This window comes from Chlamydotis macqueenii, chromosome 6, assembly GCF_036417535.1.
Source record: "Chlamydotis macqueenii isolate bChlMac1 chromosome 6, bChlMac1.mat, whole genome shotgun sequence".
NCBI classification, from domain to species: domain Eukaryota; kingdom Metazoa; phylum Chordata; class Aves; order Otidiformes; family Otididae; genus Chlamydotis; species Chlamydotis macqueenii.
In genome coordinates this window covers 14,012,796-14,040,574 of record NC_141561.1, presented here as the reverse complement: position 1 = coordinate 14,040,574, position 27,779 = coordinate 14,012,796, and the positions used below count along the sequence as shown (strand labels likewise).

Sequence of the window (27,779 nt, the reverse complement as noted above, 5' to 3'; positions counted from 1 at the left end):
AGCTTTTGATTCACGTGAACAAAACACCTCGATCCCACGGTTTGGTCAGGATAGCCTGTGGAGGTTCCCCTGGAAACATCTCTGCATCTTGAGACAGGGTGAGATTAGTGAAGGATTTGCACGGTGAGTGAGCACGGGCGCCGCGGCCAGGCATGCAGTGGCTGCTTGCTGTGGATCTGCTCCCTCTCACCAGTGCAGATTTTGAGGCAGGCTCCTGTATCTTTTTTTTTTGTAAAATGGCAGCGTGCTCTTCTCTGCCTCTTACTTATGTGGGAAAGACAGTGCGGAGGCTCTCTCTCGTTTTGTGCAGGCCACAGCGCAGTGCCAGCCTGCCTCAGGTAAAGATTTTTAGGGAGTACTGGGGTGTACATAATGTTGGGGTTTTTTTTGGCAGAGGAGAGGAGCTGGGTCTCTTCACTTCAACCAACCAGTTTGAGTCACATACATCTGCTCTACAACCCGGCACGGAGGTGGACCCCGACCCAGTCAGGTAAGTCAGCAGGTGCCTAAATGCAGCCCCCTGAGGTGCTGTGGGCGCTCGGCACGTGCCTCAGCACCCTGCAGCATTGTGCCCAAGATGCTCCGGTGGCAGGAATCGGGGCAGAGCCAGACTGACATGGATCATTCCCGGGTAATCACGGCCTGCATCGTCTGCGAGGGCTGCATGCGTAAATAAACGTGTCCCCGCGCAGAAGCGGGACTTCTGCTCCCGCCATCTGCAAGGGGAAGGCACAGGGTGGCAAAGCAGCCTGGGCGTGAGGTGTGAAGCGCTGCTCTGGTTCTGCCTCCCACTGCTGAGGGCACAAAGCAGAGGTAGGAAAAGGAACTGCCGCCCGCGTGTTCCCTGAAGTCCGATCCGGGATGAGCCCTGGTGTATGAAACACAAATTCTGTTATGGGGATAAAAGTCGATACGGCTTCCTCGTCGTTAGCCTGAATATCTATACGCGTGGGTGTGCGGATGCAGTAGCTGGGATTGATGGCACAGCGCGTGCCGTGCTCACGGGGCGCGAACTCCGCTTGCACAATCCCGTGCCGTCCGGATGCTGCCCTGTCCGTCGGGCAGCGCCCGCAGAGATGCAGCTGTTACCTCCCTCCCTGCTCCTCCTCCGCTCCCCTTCACCGTCCCCCGGAGCCCGGGGTGCCGGCCGGGCAGACCCGACGCACCGGACACCTTAAGGTGCCGCCGCGCGCTCCCGCCGCCCCGGTCCACCTTAACTCGGCGGACGGGCCCATTGCCGCGCCGGGGGTCGGCGGGCCCCGGGTCCCCCCCCACCCCGGGAACCGCGCCGCAGGCCCGGGCCCACCGGAGAGCGGCGTAAAAAAAAAACATGAGCGGAAAGTAAGAAACACGCCGCTGTCACCGAGCCGCAGGTGATGGCGGGTCGCGGCCCCCGCCGAGAAACCCCCGCCGGCGGCACCCAGGCCGGCCCCCGCCGCGGGGCCGGGCTATTTATAGCAGCCGCCGCGGCGATATAAGGGATGGCCGGGGCGGGCTGCCCGGCCGGGGCGGGAGCGGGCGGGGGCTGGCGGCGCTGCCCGGCCGAGGGCGCGGCCCCGGGTGAGCGGGGCGTGGGGCAGAGGGGGTGGAGGGCTCAGGGGGTGGGTGGTGCTTTTAGCAAGGGCGGAAAAAAAGCCCAACCAAACCCCAAACAGTAAATCGCCGTTTCTTTTGCTTCCCCCGCCCCGCGAAGCGAGGGGCTGCGGGATGGCGGCGCGAGGAGTTGCGGCGCACCACGCGTGACAAGCCCGCGGGAGGGGCGGGGTCACGCGTGACACCCGGAGGTAACAGCGGTGGGGCTTCCCCCCAGTCATTCCTGCCGAAATGCGGAGCCCCGCTCTGGCATGAGCCGCCTCCCCCCTCTCCGCACCCACCTCGGCGGGAGGAGCGCTCCCGGGGCACCGCCGCTTTCCCCGGCCGGAGGTCGGTGTCGGGAAGCGCGGGGCTGTCGCCGACTGTCGCCGCCGCTCTCCGCGGACGCCGGGCTCGGGACGGTACGGTGGCTCTGTGGGGCGGGGGGCTAGGGTGGGGGGGGATATGTCCCCTCTGCTGAAGGCTGGAAGGGGGTTGCGTAACGCAACGGCGGGACCGCCGTGGGGCTCGGGTCTCCGGGGGTGTGGGGGTAGAGGGGGTCACTCCCAGTTACACTGTGTAGCGAAAGGTCTGTGTAAGTTGAGGGCTTGCTCGATTTTTTTGTGCTGTTTGGGGTTGGTTTTTTTTCTGCTCTCTCCAGTAGACTCAGAGCCACGCTAATCTTTTACTTTCCTAGCCCTTGCGTGTCCTCATCTGCGTGTTGCAAGATTTCTTATCTTGTGTGAAAACTGCTTTTGGACCACTAAATACTTAGGGAAAGCGTCCAGATTCTTGTGTTGGAGTTATCTGCTAGTCTTTTAGAAGAAAGATGTAGATGCTGTCTTTAGCTACAAAGCAACAAGGAGAAGAGGAGGTACTTTTCTTTCTGGTTTTACATTTTCTCTGCTTTAAGAAAACTAATGGAACCACAGCTGAAGGACAAGGACTTTTCAGCTCTTGTGCTTGGCATTGCTGGGGATTAGAAAGAAAATGTACGGGGTTTTTTTCTGCCTTTTTTTTTTTTTTTTAATGGCTGAAGAGCCCTAGAAACAGTGTTTAGAAAACTCTGCTTCCCAGACAGAGAAAGTAAGATAAAGCCACGCTGGCTGCAAGCTGAGGAGCAAGTTAAGAGTTCAGCCCTGAGTGGACCAGTCTGAGCATCCCACGCTTGGCTGCTCTCCTAGCCCTCCCTGCCGGGCTGGTCACTCTGTGCAGCGCACTGGGACTCTGCAGCGTGGTGGTTTGGGGCAGAGGCTGGAGTTTTGTTAGAAGAGCAAAGCACACAGTGGGGTCCGGACCCCCGTGTGAGGCTGTCCCCCAGCACAAGTAACTGCAGCCCTTCGGCACCCGTCAGCCGGTGCTTTTCTACATCAGTTGCCTAATGTTGTGAAAGTGTGAAAATCTAAGCCACCAACTCCTTAGGTGTCTTAAGTCATCTACGTTTGGATTTTGGTGGTAGAGTTAAAGGGATGCTATTGACTGGAAATGTTCTATTTCTGTCTTACCTGGAAACTGTTGTTCGAGCTGGTACTCGGAACAAGCGCACCAACTGTATAGTCATACCTGGATATAGATGTGCTTTCTGAATGCTCACTGTGAAATTATCTGGTTAGCCCAGGCTCTTTCTGCATGAGAGAGATGCATTTCAAAGGCCTAAGACTGTGTGGGTCAGCTGTTGTCATTTTTCTTTATGAAAGGTGCTCGTCTCTTGCTCTGAATCAGTTTGGGGCATTGCAAAACTGAGGTCTATCAATTTAAGAAAAACTAGGAGAAGATAAGAGAGAGAACAAGGGTGTGGCAAGGAAATTTTGAAGTAATAGGTTTTAAAAAACCCTATTCTTGGTAGCATAGCTGTGGACTGCCTAATAGAGGATTTCTTCTTATGTACTTGAGTCTGAAAATACAAAGTTGACAGCATCTCTTCAAAAATAATAGTGCGTGTAGGAAGACAGATGTTCTTCATATTACAGTTCTGCATCAATTTTTTTTGCTTCCTTGATTTTGCTCCTCCATTCCAGGAGGTATCCCATATGACAGAGTGTGCAGCCCAGATTGCAGGGGGCCACGCACCCCACCAGCATGACTCCCAAACCAGAGCAGCTGCACCATGGTCAGAGCTGGCCCAGCATCTGCTTTCAGAAATTATGTGAAAGGCAGTTTCTATTTATTGAAGGGTTTGGTGGGTGTTTTCACAAGCTCAAGATTTTTTTTTGCAGAGGAACTAAGAATTACAGAAACAAAGCTTGCCTTCTTCATGGGGGGGACTTTTTGGTATGTGCTGGGTTGGGTATTTTTTGACTTAAACTGGGGCTGAGGCTAGCAAAAAGGAGGAATAAGACTGTCATCTGGCGATTAGAGAGGACTACTTTCCTTCTGCCCACACACTTTTTGGTGCTGGGGGAGTCATGGCATTTGGGAACTTGAAGGAGGAGCAGGATGAGTCCTGGACCTGAGCTGGTGTCCTCAGCAAAGTACACGAGGGCAGTGTAGGGACAAGGAAATATAGGACAGATGAATGTGATGAATCATTATCGTTGACATCGTGCTGTGGTTCCTTAGTGCTCTACATTACTGCAGGCAGAAACAGTGTCCTGTACCCAAGACCTGCATGGCCCTTTAGCTCGCAGCACGTGTCAGTGGTGTTTGCTGTTGAGACCATCAAGGCAGAAACTCTGCTCCCTCCTGCTCTTAATTCTGGAGGGCTCCTTGAGGAAAGCTGTTTGGCTTCGTTCTTTTCTGCCCTTTCGTTTTTATCTTCCCTCTTTGGGTGTGAAATTTCTTTGTGGCTGGATTCAAGCCGAGAGCCTCTACCTTCTTCTCCTGATTGCCAAGTCCTTGCTGACCTGCTGGGTACAGGTGAACCAATTCGTTAGGGTGAATCAGTCTGCCCTGTGGAAGTATTAGGGTCCAGACTTCGACCGCACCAGTCTTAATTTGGTTTTGCCCAGTTTGTTTGCTTTGCGCTGCGATGCTGTCGCTTCCGCAGGTTCTTGGCTGCAGCCTTTGCTGCCTGCGTGGGGGCTCTAGTGCGGTGCGGTGCTCTGACGCGTGGGAGCTGCCCTTGCCTCAGCGTTGTGACTCCTCCATGGCTGCGCGTCCCTTTGCCTCTCTTACCTGCAGAGGTGAGGGGATTGCACCTCGGCGTGGGAATGTGCAGCCCTCAACGCAGAGGGGACTCCGGGTCTGGAGACGGAGAGTATTAACATGAATCCACAGGAACAAAGAGGGGAGTGTTTTCGCATGGTGATGGTGTTTGTATAAGCTTTTACTGTCATAAATAAGTAGATCAGGGCTGAGGGGACAGATTCAATAGAGAAAATATGGAATTCATTTTCTGGCTTCCGAGACAGTACTACAGACAGGGCTGAGGAAGAGAAGTGGTGTTAAAAGATATGGAAATGTGCCTTGAAAGTGACCTTTCACAGATCGACAATATTATTCTTGGTGTCTGAGGCACCCAGGCTTAATGAAGTATAAAGCAGAAGGGGTTGGGAGGATTTGGTCCAAGTGAAAACAGAATGAGTGTGGGACTGGCAGATGGGAGGAACGTTAGCCCACTCCTCAGTGGAGTTATCGCTTCTTTCTCCTGTTGTTGCCTACAGAGGGATTTGACGAAAGATGCTTAATGGGGAGGGGAGTCCTGTTCTACTTGAATGTGACTGGCTGTGGTTTTCTCCATGGGGAAATGACTATCCAGCACTCCAGTGGGTCACATCCTGAGTGTTTGCTTCCAGTGTAAACCTAGAGCAAGTCCATCAACTTCAGTAACATCTGCAATAAGCCACAACTGGCTCTTTCTGAAGAGAGAGAAGAAATGAACAGCTGTAACTTCAGATGCTGAATTTCTTGGCACACTCTTTTTTTTTTTTTTTTTTTTTTTTTGAGATTTATGACTCTCTCATTCTCTGTTTGAGAATGTAGGGAAGCAATTGCTGATCCATGCATGCATGTATATATGAGAAAATGTCAGCGGAGGAGTAATATGTATGGAAGTCTTGCATAGAGGTACGGCAAACTGGCCACCTGCTCTTAGATGATGAAATAATTATACAAAAATATGTCTCCTGAAATAATGATTGAGGGAAGAGGTGGGGACAGGGCTGGGGGAAGTTAACAATATTTTTAAGTAGTTTGCTGTACTTACAGTACTTATTACTGACTCTCCTGCTAATTTTACTGCTTCATACACTAGTTCTTCAGTAAGTAGTGGTTAGTGCTGTACAGATGTATAAGCTTAATCAGGGAGAGCAGCCCAATGGCTGGAGCTAGCTGAAGGGATGGGAAACCTGCCCCCCTGGTACCTTCTGTCACAGGCTGCCCAAAGGCGGGTAGGTCAGCAACTCATAGATACCCCTAGCTGTGACTCTGCCCCTCATTAAGCCCTTTTTCTTCTTTCTAAAACAGGATAGTAGAAGTTTGTTCTTTGGGAGCATAAATATAGCAAATGCTGAGATACTCAGATGCCTTCTGAAGTATCTGAGATACTCTGAGATTGGATTCCTCCTTTCCTACTGCTTCTCTTCTGTCCAGAATTGATCAGCAGAATTGATCAGTGCTTCTACAACTGAGGTTTTTTATTAATTTTTGGCTAAATTTTGTTTGCCTCAGAATTTGTTTGCCACTGATGGACAAACAACTTCTACTTTCTTCTACTACTACTACAGAGCAGCTTTAAAAGTGTGCTGACATCCCATCACCTTCTCCCAGATAACATAATGCCTGCCTTGCCTTCTCTTTCACAAGGTCTGCTTCTGGAAATAATGTTGTACCAAATACATAACTTTGTGCAGTGTGGTAAAAATGGTTTGTTCTTTCTTCATCTCTCTAAGCCCTCCACTATCTAAGCCGCCTTTGCTGCTGGAAATTTCACATAGTTTCATACAAAGCCTCTCTTTTGAATGTACAACAGCTCTCATTCCCGTATTAACTTACTAAACCTACCTGAAGTGGGCGCTTTGTTTCATGGACGGGAAAAAAAATCTATGTATTTTCCCAAAAATGAGGGAAATGCCCCCAAGTCTCTGCTCTCTTTGTGTTTGGTTATTGCCAGCTCCTGACTGCATCTGCCTAGTTCTTGGTCTAGAGATGACTGTCACTGAGGACTACCTCACATCTGAATGGTGGCTTTAATGATCAAACGTGGTGGGCCAGACCACTGGTTTATGTAGTGACTGGTGTGGTGTTAGTCCTCTGAAGACCAAACAGCTGCTCCAAGTTCCCATCATCTCCAGTGAAAGCAAGTACAACTGCATCAACTCGTAGCCTAAACCTGCTCCCTGGGCTGTGGGTTCACCTTGCTAAGTGTCTCCTGGGGTCAGGTCTGTTACTCTCGTATCTGAAAATAAGTCTTGGTGTGCTTTCTGATTTACTGGAGTGTAAATAAAGCAAGAAGGTCTTTCGCTTACAGGCTCACTCATCGGTATATATTAGTAACGCTCATCAGCTTTTGACTGGAACTTTGATGGCATAATTACTCTAAAAGGGTAACATATTCAAAACTACCTGTGTGACTTTGTGAGTTAGATTCCTAAAAGTCTTAGTCATTATTTTAAACAGGAGTCAGCTTTTTAAGCCACACGTACTCCTGGAAGTTTTAAGAAAAGGCTGCTGTTGTCATGTCTTTAAAATGACAGTTTCTAGGATGAGCGTGGCAGCTCTGCCACTCCACTCATTTCAGATGTTAAATAAGGAGGTTGAAGAAAGGATTAGAAAAATATTGGGGAAAATAGGTTCTTGCAGGTAATCTTAATAGAGAGTTCCAAGATGTAAAAATGTCTACTCTTCAGTCACCTGTCAGCAGGATGGATGTGAGCCTGTATTTGCGGCTCTGTGTTTAGCTGGGAGGACAATTGATGTCTCGGCCGTCACTGTAGATGGAGCAAAACATACACTTCTCCAGACACAATTTGGTGCACTGCATCCAAACAGCTTGTGACTGGAACACCTCAATTCACCAGGGCAAATGTGGTTATCAGAAGAAACAGATAAACTAAGAAAACAGTCTTGCATACTCTAGTATTTGTTTGTGTGGATAAGACTTCAGTTTGGTCAGTCTTAGGTTTCTTTTTGAGCAGTGATAGATTAGTCTTGTTCAATTTTTAAAGCATTCCTGTCACCTTTGTAATACAAAATCTATTTATTTTGCAACATACCTGTGAGATAGAAACGTATGATTTGTCTCACCTCTGAGGAGCTGGAGCATTCAGTAAAGCTGAACACAGCCCACAGACCCTGGAAAGCCTGCAGCAGGACAGGCAGGATGCTGCCGAAACTGGGTCTCAATTCCCATGAAAACCACCAAGCTCTGGTCTGTGCTCTTCCCATCAGGTTCCTCCTTGGTGCTTCTGAGGCCGCTCAGGGCAGTTCCTTGGCTAGACAAGGTGGGGTCTGGCTTTTCTAAGGAGGAAAGCTCAAGCCTGGTGATGGAGGGAGGAAGATGGGGAATGAGGAGCATCCCCCAGCTAGAGATGCCACCACCGCTTCTTCAGTGAGCCCAGCTTCCCTGGTACTGACACAGGCTGCTTCACAGCTATCGAAACTCCGTTCCTATGGGCAAATCCCTGCTTTTCCTGCATCCAGAGCCAGCTCTGCTCTTTTTTGGTAGAATTGATATGAGTGGCTGGATTGACAATGAAGCTGCCTGCCCAGCCACTGGCTGCATGGCTGCTGCCACCACGCTGTGTCCCTGTGCTGCCTGGGACGCCTGATGGAGGAGAGCCACCTTTGCTCCATCCCAGCCTTGTGAGGGGCACCAGTGTTTTGGTTTTGAGGGAGGGAGCTGTCACAAAGCCAGCAGAAGGAATTTTTTTGTTGCATGGTGAACATTAACAATAAGAGTTTTATTGCTCAAAATGTATCCACGTTTATAGGTTGCTATATTTAAAAAGGAGAAAAAATGAGTCATGCGGAGCTATGCTAATGCTAAGTATTTATGTCTACCTCTTGTGAGGCTGGAGGCAATGGGAGTTGAGCAACACTCTTCTGAAGTGTCTAGAGGATTTACAGATCAAACTAAAGCCGGCTGAAGTCAGCTGTAAGTCACACCATGCCTTGCTTGGGGCCCGTGTCGTGTACCTCGTGCTGGTTACAGTGAAATACTCTTCTTGAAAAACATAGGACTGCTCAGTGCGGATGGTTTCCCTGGGCTCAGGCGGGAGCTTGCTGAGCCGGGGGCTGCAGCTGAGGTCTTGCCCTCGCAGCCGTTACTGGTCCTCTGCTGGGAAGGCACGCCTGGGTGGCAGCCAGGGGAGGGATGTCCCTGTGCCTCTCAGGCTGTGCCTGCAGCTCCGCATCAGCAGGTACCCTCACCCTGAGTGGGAGTGGACACAGCCTGGGCACGTCTTGGCTTCTGCCCGCTCCCCTACGAGAGCTGTAGTCCCAAAGAGGAGTAAGGTCGGGGTCTGCGGGGGTACAAGCTGCTGGCGCTCTCCTTGCAGATCCCGCTAGGGCACAGGGATGCCAGGGTTCGGACACTTTCGCTTGTGGCCTGTCTTGACACTGATTCAGTTGGCTTGCACTTAATTACAAAGTGCAAGTGTTGGTTTTTGTTTGTTTGATTGATTGGTTTTAAAGTTCCTTAACAAAATACTGTTCTATTTGAGAGTGCCAGTGAATTCAGCTTTCCAAGTGTCCACTTGCCAGCGTGGCTCAGCTCCAGTCACAGGTAGAGGAGGGACTGGGATGGGGATTTTACTGGTAGGTGGGCCAGGAACAGAGGATGGAGATGGACTGGCTGTGAGCAAACCCAGACAGCATGGCGTGCCTGGAAAATGCGGATTTGGTAACAGCAATGTGCTCTGCAGCTCCTCTGTTTTTCTCACTTATTTGAGAGGAGGAGTTCTCAAAGTGAGCAGAAAATATATTAAAGGGAAATCTTCAGGTTTATTCAGCGTTTTGTTTTGTTGTTGTTTTTTTGTTTGTTTGGTTGGTTTAAGAATGGGTCATATGAGTATGAAATGAGCATGTTTAAGCTTCCTTCAATATATTTTTGAAGAGTACACTGGAAAACAGAAAAGGCTGTAGTAGTCTAAGGCTGGTTCTGGTTTGTGGAAACAAATACTTGCTCATCTTGCAAATGCAAAAGGAATTGAAAAGCTTTTGAGTAGGGATCTGCATTGCTGGAAGCACAAAGCCTAATGGTGAGTCTGATACAGTAGCTGGAACAAAGATCCACCCAACCTGAGTTAAAGGGATGCCAATGGACATGGGTGTAGTGGGAATCTCATCCATTTTTTTTTTTCTTGAACTGGCCTCCCCACTTAAAGGGCTACTAGAACTTCCACTGTAGCATGTCTCCAGGCATCTGATTGCTCCTAAAAAAGCATTTAGAGGATTTTCTTCTGTAAGTTTGTGAGCCTGTGATACAAGCTCTCTACCAGCTGGTTGCTGTGACACAGAAAGATGTCAAAAAAGTACGAAATGACAAAAAGTAACAGGATGCAGATGGAATTTAATCTTTCTGGCACATCCAGACACTGTTATCGGGTCTGTCATCTGTACTTAACATACCCAGATAACTCTTCAGTGGTCTGCATAGACAGCTGGAAGTTTAGTAGCGATTGTGATCTTCAGAAAATATGTAGCTGATGTCTTGTGTAATACTTAGTTTGGAAGTATTAGTGCCACCAGTCTAAGTACAAGACTTGCCTGGTGGGGAACATCTATCTATGAATTAGGACTCTTTGGGAAGAAATTATTCAGTACCCAGCACTCAACCCCAGAAGGAGTCAGGAAGGGCATTCACGGAGCTTGTGCTGGGGGCTGATGAACTGGGAAGGCAGGAATCACTGAAGGAATCCCTTCAGCCGAGCAGTGCTTGCTGCTGAGCTGCAGTTGCAGACTGGAGGTTGGTGTGATGGTTGCTGGCATTTGGTGGGGATGAGACCTTGCAGGAGGAGGAGGAGACATGCCCCAGTGCTCTGGGAAAACCCTAAGCTGTTGTGAATTATTTTTGTGAACTGACATGTCGAGTGTTGCCATCGTAGCTCTCGGGGTAGCATGCGATCTCGCTGTTGAGGTACCCACAAGCGTACCTCTGCCAAAACCGTCCTTGGAGAACACGGTAGGTATCACCCAAGCCCATCCAGTGTGCGCCCAGCCTCGCTTCCACCTGAAGAGACCTTGGTGGAAGCTGGTGAAGGATCGCAACTCTGGATTAAAAGTCCAAAGTTTACAATGAGCCATAGCAATGAGGTGGACTTGAATGAGTACTTGCAGCTCTTCCCTAAGAAAATACTTCGTAGCTTAAGGGCAGAGCACTGGGAGAGAGACTTCTCTGTTTCCTCCACATGCTGTGGATGATTTCAAATTTAGTCTGCAAACAGGCGAAATAGCAGACATGAGGAGCTGAGCGGACCGTTTGCATTTCTTGAGGTTTGGTCTGGTCTGAAGAGATAGTGAATGCTCTGTTAAAATGCTCTGTTGAGCAGCGTTTCCTCTGCGCATTCTGCAAAATGGCTCCATGCAGCACAGAGATGCTGATAAGATGCTGCATCACCCCTGTCCTGTCAGCAGCAAGGATTTGTTACATGAGATTTACCTGTGGAGTATCAAGTCCAACTTCAAAAGTTTGACTTGGACTGAAAGCCTATGGAGTGTGAAAAGTCCTTTCATGTTGATCAGCAAAGTTGGCTAAGGGGATATAAAATTTCTTATTCTTTTTTGCAATGTAGCAAGTCTGTTTAATTAAGCATCTGGGATTTGAATTATGAAATAACAGAACAGTTTCAATGTACTTTTCTGTTGGTAAAGATCTCCAGTAACCCATTTTTATTCCTTGAATTTTTACATTGTGAGCTTCAGAAACTCTTTGAACCTCAGGAGGACGACTTACTGGATCCAGGAGGGCAGAGAAATGCAACTCTTATTCTAAGGTCTCCTGAGCACAGCGAGTCACTCCCTGTTGTTTACATACTAGCCTCCCAAGAATATGGGAATAAATGCTAGATTGTTGAAGCAAAGCAGAAAAACTGTGTTTGAAGGCATATCCTGCGTTGGAGCGTCTGTTTGATTTTGTGCAGCGTAAGAATAAATCCTTTTGCTGCACAAAACACTGGGAGCAGTTCTCTGGTTTGGAGGTCAGATTGCCTCATCTGTTTGGGGGTACCAAAAAATACAGAAACATAACGGTAGCTGCAGTTCACAGGGGCTTGGGAAGGCTCACAAAGACGTGGACGGGTCTAGCCAAGAAGTGGGAAGGGACAAAGAGGAGTTGTCTAAGCCAGAGTGGTGAAGGGTTGCTGAACTGAAGTGGTGGGTGGAGATCTGCCACCTTCATGGCAGCAAATGAGGAGCTGGGGAAGGAGGTGAGGAAGTGCCTGCTAGCGTCCATGGTGGGGGCAGAGGTGCAGGCAGCCATGGGCAGGGTGTCTTCATGGGGAGCAGGAGGTGAGGAACTTGCTGACAAAGCCACTTGGCCTCAACAAGCTTCCAAAATGCCTCCCAACCTCAGGAGCACTCCGGCTCCCCAAGCCCTCCTGACCCCAGGCTAATGCGCTCTCACTCCCATTTGAGACCGCTGCACTTCAAAAGCCTTGTCAAGGGGAGGGGTGGGTGGACACGGTAGGTGGAACTGATGATCCAAAATATCATTTCCCCTTCCTAAGGCTGGGCGTATACTGAACTTGTGTCTCTGTGTGGTAAAAGAGTATGAACCAAAAGTGCTGAGAGATGCAGTGGTTAAATTGAAACATGCTGTGGCAGGATGAAAGTAATCTTGTCCCTTACCAACCCTTAATGCTTTGGGGCTTTATTTATTTATTTTATTTTCAAGTGGCTGCTCCATGCCGTCTCTATCTGTGCTTTTAATAGAGAGATTTTTATATGCAGAAACATGTCAAGACAGCATTAGGGTAAGCCATCCCATGCTGTGTTATAGCTGACAAGGTCAAGATAAAACAGAAGCATATCTACAGTTGCCTTGCAGTTCAAATTTTATTTTGCAGTGTCCTTGAATGTACTGAACCATACGAAAAAGACCCTTACATGGAGTGAATGTCACTTAGGGAGAACCCAGCAGTTCAAATAAGGGCCAAATCCAAATTTCTTGCTCTTTCTGTGAGTCTGGTATGTAAAATATGACACAAATGAGAGATTTACCTGAGTTGCCAAGAGTAAGGCTAACATCTCTCTGGTTAGTGTTTAAAAATAACGGCACTATACAGGCACAGGAATGGCATATATGCCATAAGGTCGGAGCAACACAATGCTGTATCCCACTATTTTTGAGGAAAGACTTTGATGTCTTGGCTGTTGTGACTTTGCAGCTGTACTTCGCAGCTGTATGGTGGATGGAACTTAAAAATGGATCTTCCTAGGCTTTGATGGCAGAGGCTAGACATTTCTATGAAACTTGTCAGCCAAGGTCTTTAGGGGAGTGAAACTCAGGAGAATCTGAGCAAGGAAACCTGTTGAAAGAGGAGAGCAGAGTAACTGAACCAAAATGATGATCTGGAAGAGCTAATCAAGGCCCAGGGATTCTTCTTTGAAAGTAGCTTTTGATTTGACCTCAATGGTCTAAACTCAGAAACTCTGTCCAGTTACTTTGCTTTGTTCGGTTCATGCGTGGTCTTACCTGTGAAACGACCCTTCCCATTGCCCAGGAGTCCTGTAGGCTTGTGGGAGCCAGCGCTCTGTACCACTGCAGGTACAACTGCACGTAGTACCACTCACATTTGAGGAAAAGTGAGTGTGTCCAGCCCCAGTAAAGGATGAGCAATGTGGTGTCGGTGTTTAACCAATGTTTTATCCTCTTGTCCCATCAAAGGTCCTTATCCGCCCCTTCGCCAGTACTGGGTGGTGTGTTTGCTGTCCACATTGCTGTGGGGAGGGAGGTCCTCAGTGGGTCGGCTGTAGCCCAGCACATGTCTTCGTCCCTCCAGGACAGCATCCCCTTGGGGAATCTGCCTACACAGTTTCTGGAAATCTGTTAGTGCCAGCCCGATGATTAGGTGGAGGGCGCCATCTTTGGCATGGGGCGCTGGGAGGCTGGGTACCTTGTAGGCTGACTTCTGAAATGAGTGTAACTGTGTGTGGTGTGTTTCTCCCATGGGAATGCTAGAACCAGTTTATTAGGCAAAAGCAGACAATGTTATTGTGTTGTGTGTGTGAAAGATGCTTTGTGGCAATGGCAGCAGAGGGTGTGCCTCTTCCTTTCATTGGGGAGAGACTTTTTTTGCTTGCTCCCCCCCCCCCCCCCCCCCACCCAAATGGCAATTGATTTTCAAGGGAGTTTATCTTTTCCTGAAGTTGTGACTGAATTTCTGATGTGATTGCACAGAGGTAGTGGTGGTTAGAGCCCTGCTGCTGCCTCGTTCATCAGAGGTGCTTCACGAGAGTGCCAAACACTTTTGAGGTATGATTTCACATGGCATGCTAATCCAGTGAAGTGCTGTAGACTCGCTTGCTGGCACTGTTTAAATCCATAATGCAGCACCACCTGCCAAACCACAGGGCATAATGGAAGTGTTAATGAATGTACTTATATACCCTCCCACGTGGCTGCAAGTTGAATGACTTAAAAGTCGAGGCAGAAGGTTTAGACTGAGCTTAGAAGGAACCAGACTTAGGGTATCCTGATGCAGATCTGTGCTGAAACTGGGGGGTGAGGGATGGCCAACAGGGGTCTAAAGCTGGGTAAGCTGACCCATAGGGTGCTTTCAAAGATGTGTTGGTTTTCAGTTGCTGCTCTCTGATATTTGGAATCATCCACTTGTAACACCTGAGAAGAAACTTGAGCATCCAACAGCAAAGTGCAGGTACTGAGCAGCACCAACTGGGACACTGGTCCATCTTTTCTGAAGTGATATCCTCACGAGATGCTTTTCTCCAGTGCTGGCAGGGTGAATGCACTCAATAGGAGGGAGGACTTGAGTCACACATGGGTAAACTCTGTTCCTCAAGGGTGGTTTGGCCAGTTGCTCACTGGTCTGAGTGCCAAGGTATGTGTTTGCCACCAGGAGGTCTTGCCCAGGCTGGCGAGGAGGAGGACAGCAGGCAGGGAGCTGACAGCTGAGAAGGCTGCCAAGGAAAAGGGCTGAGAAGAGGCGTCAGGGCTGGCCTGGCACATGGCTGGGATGCTCATGGTGTACGTGTACCCTGTCCTCAGGCAGGTTTGTAGGGACGCTGTGGCTTTGTGGAGCTGCGCGTCACCAGGTGTGTAGGGCAGAGGAGGGGGTTGTGCAGACTGCCCCATCCCGCTCCTCACCCCAGTACCCAGCCTCGAGCTCTGCCCACACTCCTCTTTCAGACAAGCCTGTTGATTTGCCAAGTATGGAGTCACCTCCCCAGCACATTGTACGTAAATAAGAGGCTCATGCTCTCTTGGCAGGCACTGTAACGAGCCTGGAAAAAATGACTGTTATGGGTCTTGGGCCAGTGATGAGATCTTGGAGTCTTCCAAGTGACAGAGTAATGACATGAACCCGGGAAATGCCTGGAAAATAGCCTTCCACGTGGTTCTGGGATTTAGAGTAATGAAATTCTACCTAAAATCTGCCAAGTGCTTATTTGGGTAAACCTGTGAGATGGTCTTTACGTCAGCCTGGGAGATGGCTGTTCTTTCATCTTCTGAAGTCCATGCTTTAGTAGACTGAAGCTCTACTAAAGCTCCAGCGTCACAAACCAGCACGCTCTGTGCTCTTCTGTAGCTGTAAATGAGTATTAAATGGGTTGTGGAGAACCAGCAGGACTGTCCTCAACCCAGGAGCCTGGGAAAATTGACACAGAGCCCTACAACCCTGCCCTGTGCCCTGGGGTGTCAATGTGTTGCAGAAACATCTGTGCTGCCCCATAGATCACAGGTAGTTCCAGGGAACACTGTGATTCAGAGTGGGAATGCGTGATCTGGCTGGTTTTCCATAGGATATGGACAACAATAGACTTTTTGCCTGGAAAAGACATAGTCATGAGTCAAGTTTTGGACAAGATTTGGAGTAGAGCACAGGTTTTGGAAATAGCCTGGAGATCCCCACTCTTCTCACCTTCCTCCATCTGCACCAGCATCAGCCTGGAACTTGACAGGGTTCATCCATCCCCTCATGAAAATGCTGTTACCAGGGACCTTCTCAGCCTTCAGCTCTTTACAGTTGCCTGAAGAGATGCAAAGTGTGTTTGCTAGGAGGAAAAGGAGTTTTTAAAAAGCCATTTACATCCCGAAGCCATCCGGTAGCAGCACTGGAGATATCAAAAGCATTAAAAACCAAATTGAGCCTGACTGGAAGACAAACTTGGAGGCGAATGCATTGATTGATTTGCAGCACGGCAATGACATGGCCCTGTACCCTTTCTATCCATAAACCATCTCCAAAGCGTCCGTCGGTGCCAGGAAGTCTATGCCTTGGCTCAGCCATGCCCTGTGCGCAACATGACGTCTATAGGACCGCAGCACAGCAAGCCATCAAGGAGCTGGGAGGAGGGGTGAGTGCACAGCGCACTCAGGATACTATCAAGCACCCCTTGTTTTGGCAGGGGGGTGCGGGGCTGTGGTGGGTAAGGCAGGGTGGAGTCGTGAGGATAGTCCATGCTGGGCAGTCCTTGGCACTGCCTGGGATTCCCCCACAACTCCGTGCTATGGTGCACGAATTCATCGCGTGGACCACTTCTGCCTGCCCAAGGCGATGCTGGCCGAGGCCGGGAGGGCTGTGCTGTGCACATCTGGCTGTGCCATGCACATCTGGCTGCATCACCGGCCGCAGGGCCGTGTTCAGGCAGCAGAGTGTATGGCTGCAAACCGAGCGCTGCAGCAGCACTAGGCCATTGCTTTGGAAACCTGGCTGAGCAGTGTAAGAGCAGCAAAACCACCCAGGGCGGTGGACTTGGGGTCTTTTTGTTGGCGTGTCATCAGGCTGGGATGTGTAGGAGGGAAGCTGCCCATTTCCAGGGATTGTGCGAGCAGGAAGGGCAGCTATTGGAATTCGAAGCAGCTTCCTCCACTGTAAATTTATTCTTGTTGTGTTATCTCTGGCTGGGCAGGGCAGGGGAACATCTTGGCTATCTGATTTTTTGCGACAGTATGTTTAGGTCAGCTTCATCAGTTCCATGATAACCCAGGAGAGGCATTCCTGGCTTCACTAGCGAAGAATTTTCAAGAGCAATGCAGGAATCTGTCATCCCCTGATGTCTCCTGAGAGCTTTGGAAATAAATAAGTAAGGAAAGGGATGGTGGATTTAAACACATGAGAAGTCATGGAAGTAAAAGTAGCTGAGCCATCCGCTGCCCCAGGCCCCAGCTGCTGTGCAGGAATGCTCTCATTTCACACCTCGGCAAAAGGCTTGGGTCAGCCTCCAGTGGACACCCCTGAACTGGCAACTGGACAGTTTTAATGGAGGGCCGAGAGATACAGGAATGGATTTGGCGTAGCTGCTTTCTGGTCACGTATCTGGGTTCTCCTACAAAGTGGTAGCAGCAGTGCTGTAGCTCTGCAGGTGACCCAAATCTGACTTAGGTGGTGTTTTTAATAAAAAAAAAAAAAAAAATCTGGCTTCTGCATCTGACCGTTGGCTGTCAGAGTGACGGGAATCTTCTTACGTATTTTCAAAAGGGCGCTACATCACCACAAGAAACAGGCTGAGGATTAATGGAGTTGTTGTGGGAGGTGGAGGAGGAGCTGGGGGAGGGAAGCGGAGTTCATTTCGGCTGACACTTGTCAGTGTGACTGACGCACGCTGTGCTGCGTTTACATCCAGATCAGGACACTGACAAGCACGTGCTCCCAAGTAAATACAAGTGAGCGCTGTGCCCAGCCTGGCCATGGGCGAGCTGCTGCTCGGTGCTGCAGGAAGGGCTCCTTCGTATCGCTTCAGGACTTGCAGCAGGGAGAGACGGGGGGCCCGCCTACCACCTAAGCAATTTCCAGTGACGTGGCTTTTTATTATTATTATTTGTTCAGACTATAATTCCACGTTTCCTGAAATAACTACCAAATATTCATCAGGCGGCTACTGCCTTTAGCTGCCTTTTGTGTGAATCTCAAGTGCTTCATTACTCCCCCGGTGCGTTTTCTTTCTCTTACAGTAAATCTGAGCAGCATCTGTGTGGCGGGGGAGGCAATGCAGTCTTGGGTTGAAAAGGAGAAAAGGTCTGGCTGGCACAGGAAGCCGGTGAGGAGTTTGGGGAGTGCAGCCTTTGAGGTACAGCATCTTTTTGCACTGAGGGAGAATTCACGAGACCGCTTCCAGGACCCACAGCTACATCCTCAGTTGTAGCTCTTTATTGCTGGATGAGGATTTTATTTTTAAACAACAGTTGGTTTATGACTTTTTTTCTCCTCTTTAGTAGCAATCTGATAGTGCTTTGATCACTGCTCCAAAAGGAAATGCCTGTAATTTCCTGTGCAGGTCTTGCCAGGTGCTGGGCTCCATCAGATCCCCTGGAAGCTGATGGGAATTGAGAGTGCTCTCACCTGTCAGGATCCTCCTTATTAGAAAACCTCAAAGGGCTGAAATTTCACTTGGGTTTTGAACAACTTAAAGCCTGAACTACAAAGGGCATCAGGCTCTGACTTCCTACGTGACAGATCTCTTCCATGCTGGCTTCCTTCTGAAGACTGGCATGCAGTCCAGCTTTTGCTCGGTGTGTCCTTTTTGAGGCATTGACCAGGCAGGAAATGTGACACACTGGAGGAGACCTGGCTAACAGTTAATCATCTGTATTTAATAATAATTGGCGGTGGTTGTTCATACGCCTACAGGTCCTTTGGTTCTCCAGGGTTTGGGACATGGTCATGCCTACTTGAGGGAGAAGTTCCTGAAGTTCATTCAGTCCTGATCAGCATGACTCAAGGGAGGCAGCTGCTTCCTAGAAGGGCATGTCCGGTGTTACAAGGGTTCTCAGTAGCTCCCAGTCCAAGGGATTGCCTGCAACACATAAGGCTGAACTATTTTGGTACCTGGCGAGCGTCTCTGGGTGTGTCATGGCGGTTGTGTGGCTGCAGCCAGCAGCCTGCAAGAGGAACAGAGAGGGAAGTGTTCAGACCTTGCAGAGTTTCAGCCCTGGAGGCATTGCATGGAGCTGCTAATGCTTGCAAAAAAGTGGCCCAGTAAAAGGGTGTAATTGAGTGAGTTGTGTCTAGAGGAAGAGTTATTAATTGCAACCGTAGGAGTAGTTGGCAGCCTGGGTGGCTGATAGTCTTCCTCGGCCTCAGGTGAGGTTGGTGTCCTCAGGTACGCAGAGCTCTGGCAGGGCGTATGTGAAGAGCCATCCATGGACCAAAGCAAGCAGATGATAGAAAAATTCCCTGGGCCATGGGCTGATAGAGTTGGTTAGCATACATATGTATACCTAAGTATATGCTAAATCTCAGCCTATTGCTGTAGTGGCCGCAGGCTCCCTAAAATTGTCAGTTTTGGAGAGCTGCAGCGGAGGAGGAGGGAGCTGGTGGTTCCCACACAGACCCTGCTGCAGCTTTTTCCTTGAGGTTTCTTAACAGAATTAAGCAATTTGTGTTGTGTGTTGCCATGGGGACCGTAAATCACTGTCATGATCAGCTTCTCTGTCAGGGAGCCGATGTCTTTAATTGCACTAACCTTCTCTGCAAATCCAGGGCTTAGTTCTGAGGTCGTTACCTGATGCAATGGCTTTTCCCTGGGAGCTCTGCCGCCCAGGAGAGCAGAGCTGGAGTCGGGGATAGGGGTGCTCACACATCAAATGTCAGATATCTGGGGTCAATTTTATTATTGTCATATGTGGCCACACCTCTGCACAGATGAACCAAAATGATAATGATTTACACAAGCTGAGATCTGTCCCAGTTGCATCCAGGGCAAGTTTTGCAATGGGGATGGAGATCAGATACGCTGCCTACACGTGGTGACCTGTTGGGGCTTGGTGGTCCAGTCGCACAAACTAAGCTGAATTTTCTCTGTCTTTGGTGTTTTTATGTTACTTGACTGCTCCAAGGGGATAGCTCAGCCCTTCCACTCCATACCCATATCCAAACAGGTAAATGGGGTTTTGTGCAATTTATTCTATCTCAAAAAAAAATCCTTTTTGCAGAGGAGGCTCAGCCTCAGTGACACTCTTGGGTCAGCATTTCTCTTTTTTTTCCTTGCCATCTACCCCAGAAGTAGCCACATTTCCGACTGTTGTACCACTACTGGCTTGATCTGTCAGGACATAGATCTTGCCGGTGCGTATGAGGACGGTGGTGTAAATCAGCCTCCTTCCAGTGCCCTAACCAGAGCCCTGACGGCATTCGTCAGCATAGGGTATGGATCCTCCTCTTGGCTCCTTCAAAATAAACAACTATATAAATTGTAAGATGATTATCATCAGAGCTTATTAGTGTATTACCACATGCTGCTTTGTATTCAGACAATAGATAAAAACATCTGTGCTTCGTTTTTCTCAGTCAGATCTACAGCAAACACGCTTATTCTTGCTCCTGTCTGAGGAGGACTGTGTCAGTACTCTTGCCAAAAACATATGAAAATCAGCCCAAGTCTTACGCACTTGCCCGTAGCAACGTAACCAGCTGGTGCGGAAGCTCTGCACACCTTTGGGAGCGTTTAATGTTTTCCAGGAGGTGACATATGTTTTTAAGATTTGATTTATTGACCAGTTTAGATTATAATCTTGTCAAGGCATGAGCCGTCTTCTTGCTTTGGTTATCAGGGTAGGTGCGGAGGGATTGAAGTACTAGGCTTTTGGAGGGTTTGCGTTACGTACCTGCATGTTGGGAGCACAGGACCTGCCATCTCAGCAGAAGGAGGAGTGTTTCCATGAGCAGTAGAAGCAGCCCTGCAGAAACATCTAAACTTGCTGCCTTTTGACACTCAATAGAAGTTTTCATCTGTTATGCTAGCATCACCTAAATTGTGGGGGTTTGTGCTCAACAAACCAGCCTACAGTTCTTGACTTTTTTTTTTCTTTTTTGTTTTCAATTCAGTTTTTGCTGTTCTCCCCAGGCTACATAATACTCAGGCTGGTAGCTGAGATGTACAGTATGACCAAGCTTCTGGAAACGACGGGAAGCAAATGCCCCAATTCAACCCATAAGCGTGTTTGTACAATGGGCTAAATATTATCCTAGTACTTTGGGGGGCGTTTCATGCGAGATAAGCTTGAGGCTTCTTAGGAGCAAGTTAAAGGGGCTGGTACAAAATGTCAATGAAAATATAATGCTTGTCTGCCAAGCAGTAGCTTGTGGGTTTGTGATGAAGTCAAAAATCGTGCACAAATGGAGTATGGTTTTCACATCTGCGGCCTGTCCCCCGCCATGTCAGTAACAATCGTTCTTTCATAACGCCTGGCTGGAGCCGATCTGCCATATAAAGAAGGGGTGAAATCTTGGCCACGGGCAAAACAAAAAATTGTCATCAAATGTGCTGTGCAGGCAGGGTTTTAGCAAGGGTCTCTGTCCTAAAGAGCCTGTGAGGATCATCTTACCTGAGCAGGATTACGCAGAAAGAAAATGTGGTCTTCCAAGCAAAAATGAGAAATTTAGTTGAAATTTGTAGGTTTCTGTGCAGCCAGGCATGCTTCTTGTTGATATATGATCTTGTTAATGTGAGAAAGTTAGTTACTCTCCCAAAAATGGGGGTAAGAAGCTTTTCCTTGGGATTCTGGTGAGGAACTGCAATAAGATTGTTGAGACCTCACCTGGTGCTTGGTCTCCTTCTCCCCATCCAACAGCTGTTGCTTGCTCCAAAGATAGTTTAGAAACAAGCAGACTTGATCATATTTCTTCTTGCTCTGAAAATTTTGACTTGTCTCAACTTGGACAAGAGCCCTTTACAGTTCATACTAGACTCAGCAATCTCACTCCTGTGATCATCCTCTCTCTCCCTCTTATGGCATTTTCTTCTTAGGGGAGAAACTAAGACAGTTCCTATACATTAGGTTCAAGGAGAAACTTCCAGTGCATGACCTTAATTAGGAGTCAAGGCATTTAACCTGCACAATGTACAGATTATGTATGTGGGAAGTTATTCCTGTGTTTGCAGAAGTCCCCCAAGTGCAAGTGGTACCTTGTTGTCATACATAATGTGATGGGGAGGATGGAGGAGAGGAGATTACCTCATTTAAAAAATTGAGGATTTTTCTCTTTTGGCATTGAGCTGTGACTGTAGGCAGGAATGTAACTCCCAGAGTTGTGTCCTGGTGGCACTAGTTGGGTTATGGTGTAGTGATCAGAGGCAAGAATTATCAAGTAAACCTTGTTCTTATGCCTACCTTGTGGACAGAAAAAGCATAGGGTGAATCACTCAAGTTTCATTATCTTGATATTTAATTTGGGCATTGCTATTGTTTGAATGGTGCTCTCACAGCATGCCTTAGGTCACCTGCTAACACCAAATGTTTTGGGAGTTGTATTTTAGGTTATGGGCTCAATTTCCATAGCTGCTTTGAGCTGAGGATCTTTTTCCCATAATTAATACTTAAACTCAAATATAAATATTGACAATTGGTTTTATTTTGTTTCTTTTCATGCACTTGCCCATGTGTATGGGAAGGTGGGTATGTAGAAGAGGGAAAAGCTGGTTAGCAAGTAGAGCTGTGAAATGACTGTGAAAAGCCTTTCTGAAGAGATGGGGTCTCCAGTGTACAGTGAGGAACATCTTTTTCTATTCTTTTTTTTTTTTTTTTTTTTTTTTTTTTTTCTGTTTTTCCCCTTCTTAAGTACGTTGTTGCAGAGCCCTTATCAGGCAACATTCTGCTACCAATTGGCTCGGCCCTGGCCAGTGGCGAGTCCACCCTAGGCCCAGCTGAGTACACTGGACAAGTCCTCATCCCTGCTCAGCACTGACCCCAGCCAGGGCCTGCAGCCCAAAGGGCATGAGCACAACCAAAACAGATGGGAAAACCAAAATGGATGGGAGCAGGTGGCTGCAGAACGTGTCACCACAGCTGCTCCCGTGCTGGACGGCTTGCGTCAAGAAAACTGATACCGGGGAAAGCAGTTGCCTTATCATTAGGATGGATTTTAAAAATTTTATTTTACTTTTTTACTGTCTGAAAAACCTCCCCAGAAATGCAATGGTCATTCAAATCTGGGAGATGGCTACCCATAGCCCATGTGACTTGAGCAATCACCGCTGCGGCCCAGGAGCGGGTGGAGGGCCCTGCCCTCCGCAACATACGTACAAAACTGCTCGCCTGGCTCCTTCCTTAAATGAGCAGTCACTGCTGCTGAGTGTTGAAATGGATTGTTCAGCTGTGGCTGCGACTTCTCCTCTCTCGTGTCGTTGCCCCGTAGCAGCCATTGAATTTTTTTTTTCTTCTTCTTTCTTTTAAGAGTCGGTTCCTCCACAGCTCACCCGAGATGAGGGGAGCGGTGTGGCCGCGCGCAGGGGCAGCCGCTCCCCGGGCTGCGTCACAGCCACAGAAACCAGCCTTCCTGCCACAGCAGGGGTGGTTGGTGTGTTGTTGTTTTTTGGGTTTTTTTTTTGTTAAGGAAAGCAAAACAAAAAACACCTGTCCTTCCTGGCCTGCTGCCTTCTTGTTTTTATTTCTCAAACTTGAAAGTGAGGGAGAAGAAAGCAGCTAAGTGCGTTTTTGTCTGCCAGCGGAGCCAGGACTGGACCTTTAACTTTGGTTCCATCCATCACCACCGGTTCTGCCAGCCAGTGTGGCCCCCGAACGTAGCACACCATTTAGTGTTTGCTGTACCCCAGGTTAAGCAGTGAAGAGTAACAAAACTCTGACTTCTCAATGGGATTTGGTCACTGGCAACTGGAAATTATCTGGAATTTGACAGCTGCACTGACCCAGGGTGATTTTTGGCATGGTTGCACAGGCCCAGCCCCTGTAGGAGAGGTATTTGGATGACAAAAATTTTGCACATGCATTTGGTGGCAGTTAGTGATCCTTGCTGATGAGGCAGGAGTAAACAGGGGTGGGGCTGCCTGCACTGCTAAATGATGGGTTGGGGTTGTGGTAGAGCCGTTGGGGAGGGCAGGTGCTGCTGCTCCTGCCCAGAAGGACTTTGGGTGCCAGTACTGCCTGCATCCTCACCTCCTAGGCAGTGGGTGAGAGCTGCCTTGCCCTCTTTTTGTTGCTGACAAGTAATAGAAATTATCTTTTTCGCCAGCAGGTTTAGCACCCTGGAAGCATGGCTACAAGTGCCGTTCCCAGCGAAAACCTCCCCACATACAAGCTGGTGGTAGTTGGAGATGGTGGGGTGGGGAAGAGTGCTCTCACCATTCAGTTTTTCCAGAAGATTTTTGTGCCAGACTATGACCCGACTATTGAAGACTCCTACTTGAAGCACACAGAAATAGATGGGCAATGGGCAATTCTTGATGGTAAGCACACTACTTTTGTGGTCCCCTTTTCCTTCCAGCTGAATATAAGTGCTAATAGAACCTCAGTGCCTCCCACAGCATGTTGTATCCCTGTGTCCCTCCTACTGACCTGTGGGCTGTCAGGAATTGGAGTGCAAACTGTCCTGTGAGCTGCAGTGCGCAATCTGCAGCAGGCCTCCAGCAAAGCTGCTATTCCCAGTTGTGTTGGTTCCAGTTCTGCGCACAGATGTTTCTTCCAGGAGCATGAAAACTTATGGATCATCATAGACGTTTGGGGCAGGCTTCTAGGAAGGATGAATTATAGCACTGTGAGGTGGCTATTGCTAATGATACTTCATTGTGGTTAGGCTCATCCCCTGGGAAATAACAGTGAGTGGGTAATTGAATGAGAGTTATAACCAGAAGGAACATTTAATCAAAACTGTCATCCACTGATAGTGAAGAATTCTAACACCTCTTAACTCCCATCGTTCAGGCATAATGTTTTCATATCTAGTTACCTGTTTCATTTAAATACAGGTAGAATACCAGCCTGGAGATCTGCTGTAACCAAGAACTTTTAGTTCTTTGAAGAAAAATGGCCAGAAAAAAAAATAAACAAACCCCCCCAAAAAAACCCCAAACCAGCCAACCCCCTAAAAAATAAAACCAGAAAATCTTGATTCTACAGGTGAGGAAAAAGCCCTGTATTATCTAAAGCTGCAACTTATTAGTTTGTGCTGCAAGAGATAGACTGACCACAGCCATAAGGGGAATCTTGCTGTTAAATGTTATAAGTTTTGGTTGGCTTTATACAATAATTAGGTAGTACATGTAAGCAAGCAAATACTTTGTGCCTTAATTACCCAAGTGCTGGTATGTGGCCAGTAGCACAACTGGACTAAATTTACCCTCACTTGTGGCGAGTTCCTACCTCCATCCTCTTCTAGTGAAGGCACTCAAGATCTTTGGTGTCTCTGTGTATGTCATTGGTGTGTTGGGACAGAAAACTGGGGGATCGGCATGAGTGGTGGAATGTGGAGGCTGGTGGGGTTTGCTGTGAAGACCACAAGCTTGGTCTGGAAACTTCAGATCTTGGTTGTGCTCTTAAGGATTTATCAGATACAATTTAGTGAGTACAAATGGCCCAAAGGTCCTTAAAGAACAGCCTTTACTCAGTATTTTTAAAAAAAAAAAAAACAAAACAACAACAACCAAGCAATTTAATCTTGCCAACATTTGTTCATTTCAATATGTTAGTAGTTGATCACGGATATGAGGGAATATTTGTGAAATCAGTGTCCAAATGTGTCTCTTGTTGTCGTCTGCATCAGAGATACCTGCTCTCAATTAACCATCACATAATGTACCTATGCACCTCTATTTTCAAAAATGCTAGTGTTATATAAAAGAAAAATCTAATCCTCCTGTAAATGAAATCTATTTGTTCTTTTTAGTCCAGAATCCAGCTCTCTAAAATGAGCAACCTTTATCTTCGCTGGGATGTTCTGTTATAACGTGCACTCTTATAATGGTACCAGCTGCTGTACACATTGGTTTTGGCTGAAACAGCCTGTTTTTTGTAAATTATTTGAAAGTAGAAAAGGCATCTTTCACTGAATATTTGGAATGTTTTTTAGTCAAAAAACAAAAAACAACCCTGACCTGGGTGGGAGTGGAGAAAGAGGTTGTTTTCCAACAAGCAGAAACTTAACTCTTTGTTTTAATGAAAAAGCTTTTCTTTGGCTCAGATGCAGTTCAGTGGCTGTACTTGGGCTGAACTGAATTTGGCTGTGGCCTTGAATGGCATGTTGGGAATCCCTGACTTTCCGAGCTCGTGGGCCCGCAGATGCCTTGCAGCCACAGAAGTGAAACTGCAGCTTCTCCTTCTCTTTCCTACGGCTTTAAATTTTGAACAATCAGAATTTTGGAAGCAAGGCAGCGTTCTTGCTTGGAAAAGCACATGAGCCTTTACCATCTGCCCAGTAGAAAGAGGGCATAAAGACTATCACATGCATGTTCTGCCACAGCTTTGTCATCAGCTTTGGAGCTAGGCCATTCTCAGAGGTCACCATTTACTTGGACAGCTGCTCTTGTTGTGGTTACATGTGGTTGCATGAATCACTTACGGTATAAAATTAAGGACAAACATGATAGGAGGGGTAAAGATGCATCATGATAAATTCTAGACTTTCCAGTTGTCATTTATGAGCAAATCCTTTACAAGCTGATGTTTCATGCAGTCCTTGGTGGGAAGAAGCAGCTGCCCACCCCCAAAATAGGAACTAGTTTTAGAAGATGAGGCTACCGAGTGAGGGGCTGCATAAGTTTCTAAGTTTGCAGAAACAGTTATTAAAAATAAATAAATAAATAAACCCCCACCATTGGCATCCAACAACTTACTTAAAAAAAAAAAAAAAAGAAAACAGAGCCCATCCTCTTCCAGGCTGTTGCCTGAACAGCTCTGTAGTTCTGTACAAAGTGTCTCTAACATTTGGTATCTGCACTAGCATTATGTTGTAAAAAAACCCTTGTGCGAGCCAGCTTGCATCAAGCATTTGGCTTCCCTCCACGAAGACCTCCACCCACTTTTATTCAACAGCACTAACTGGCAGCGTGATGAAATGTTTGATTTGCATTTTTTTCCTCTGCTGAAATCTCACTGAAAGTAGGCTTAAATGGAATAGGCTTTTATTTCAGATTTTAGACCTTGGAGCCAAACCTGCATTCAAACTCTTTTTACGTATGTGCTCTCTGGCTTGGGCATGTCGCTGTGTCTATTTTCTTACCAAAGAAGAGTCTATGATAGTTCCCTACCTCTCAGAAGAATGTGGGACCTCTGTTTGGTATGTTTAAGTCCAACATTACACAAAAATACTTTATTGTTGGTCTTGCGCCAGCTTTATAAGACCATCAATGCAGTGTTTGGAGGACAAGTATTGCAGAGTGGAACAGGGCACTTAACCCAAACAAGGGATGCAAAGGCAATTTGTGGCTAGCCCATTTTTTCAGTTGCTGCCACCCCAACGAGGCTTCAAGATCAGCCTCCAATTTTTTTCTGCATATGTTATCTTCATTTATTCCCTGCTGTTCATGCTGAAATCAGCACGGTGATGTGCTTGGTTACATGCATTCACACGCAGGTGCCCTAAAGACACACGGGGTCAGAACTAAGTGGGGGCCAGAGTTAATCTGCTTTGATTAGCTGTTGCTCCAATTGAGTTGCTATCATTAATTTCGTACGCTCCTTTCTGTGTGCAGGCTAACTTAGCAATTACCAGAGGACTTCATTTGGTGTGGCTGCAAAATGCCAGTCTGGAATTATTAATCTGGGCATGAGGCCAAAAGTGGAACCCCTTAATTTGGCAAAAAAATTCCCAATGGTTCAAAATTCCTTATGGCTCATAAACCACACAGATAAAAAGGTGGTGAGGAAGAGATGGCCACAAGCACATGGCAGGGGCATGTTGATGAATTGATAAACCCTTAGCTGTCAGTACGGCAGTGCCAGTTGGTACCAGCAAAGTGAGGAATTGTGCCTGTGTGTTGGGTGAAAGGTGGCTGTGGTCTCCCTCCTCTTCCCTTTCCTTCCCTTGATATGATTTAGATGAAACTTTCACTGCCTAGAAATTGTCTTCCTACTCCTGTGCTTCGGTTTTCCTTGTTCTTTCTCTTCTTCCCAAGTCCCCCTCTCAATCCCTGGGTGCTGTTGCATTGGGCTGGGCCTGCACAGCCCTGGTGTGGAACCCCATGGAGTAACACCAAGCACTGGGCTCCCTCTCTGTCCTTTCCACCCATGTCTCCTGTGCGTCCCTTTTTGCCGAGGTTTTTTGCTGCTAGTCATCCCAGGAGAGGCTGTCTGCTTTTCTGCTTTTCTCCTCAGGAAGCTTGGGAACAGTTCAGCCAGCAGCCAGAGGGAGATCAAAGGTCATTTCAAACTTGCAGGCAGAAGGGTTGGTTTGCAGCTCGCTCTCTCTTTTTTTTTT

General features: G+C 47.8%; 1 protein-coding gene across 3 annotated transcripts in view; it reads left to right on the top strand.

Annotated features, from left to right (window-relative positions):
• The first annotated feature begins 1,523 nt into the window (after positions 1–1,523).
• Positions 1,524–27,779, top strand: part of MRAS (muscle RAS oncogene homolog) — a 40,646-nt gene continuing 14,390 nt past the window's right edge. The window contains exons 1-2 of one of the 3 annotated variants that reach the window (XM_086750907.1): positions 1,524–1,560; positions 23,604–23,814. In XM_086750907.1, the coding sequence (XP_086607033.1) occupies positions 23,622–23,814 (193 nt within the window). In that variant the 5' untranslated portion in view covers positions 1,524–1,560; positions 23,604–23,621. Of the gene's footprint in view, positions 1,561–1,609; positions 1,995–23,603; positions 23,815–27,779 lie in introns of those variants that run through there. The other 2 variants (XM_086750908.1, XM_086750906.1) reach the window with 2 other exon arrangements.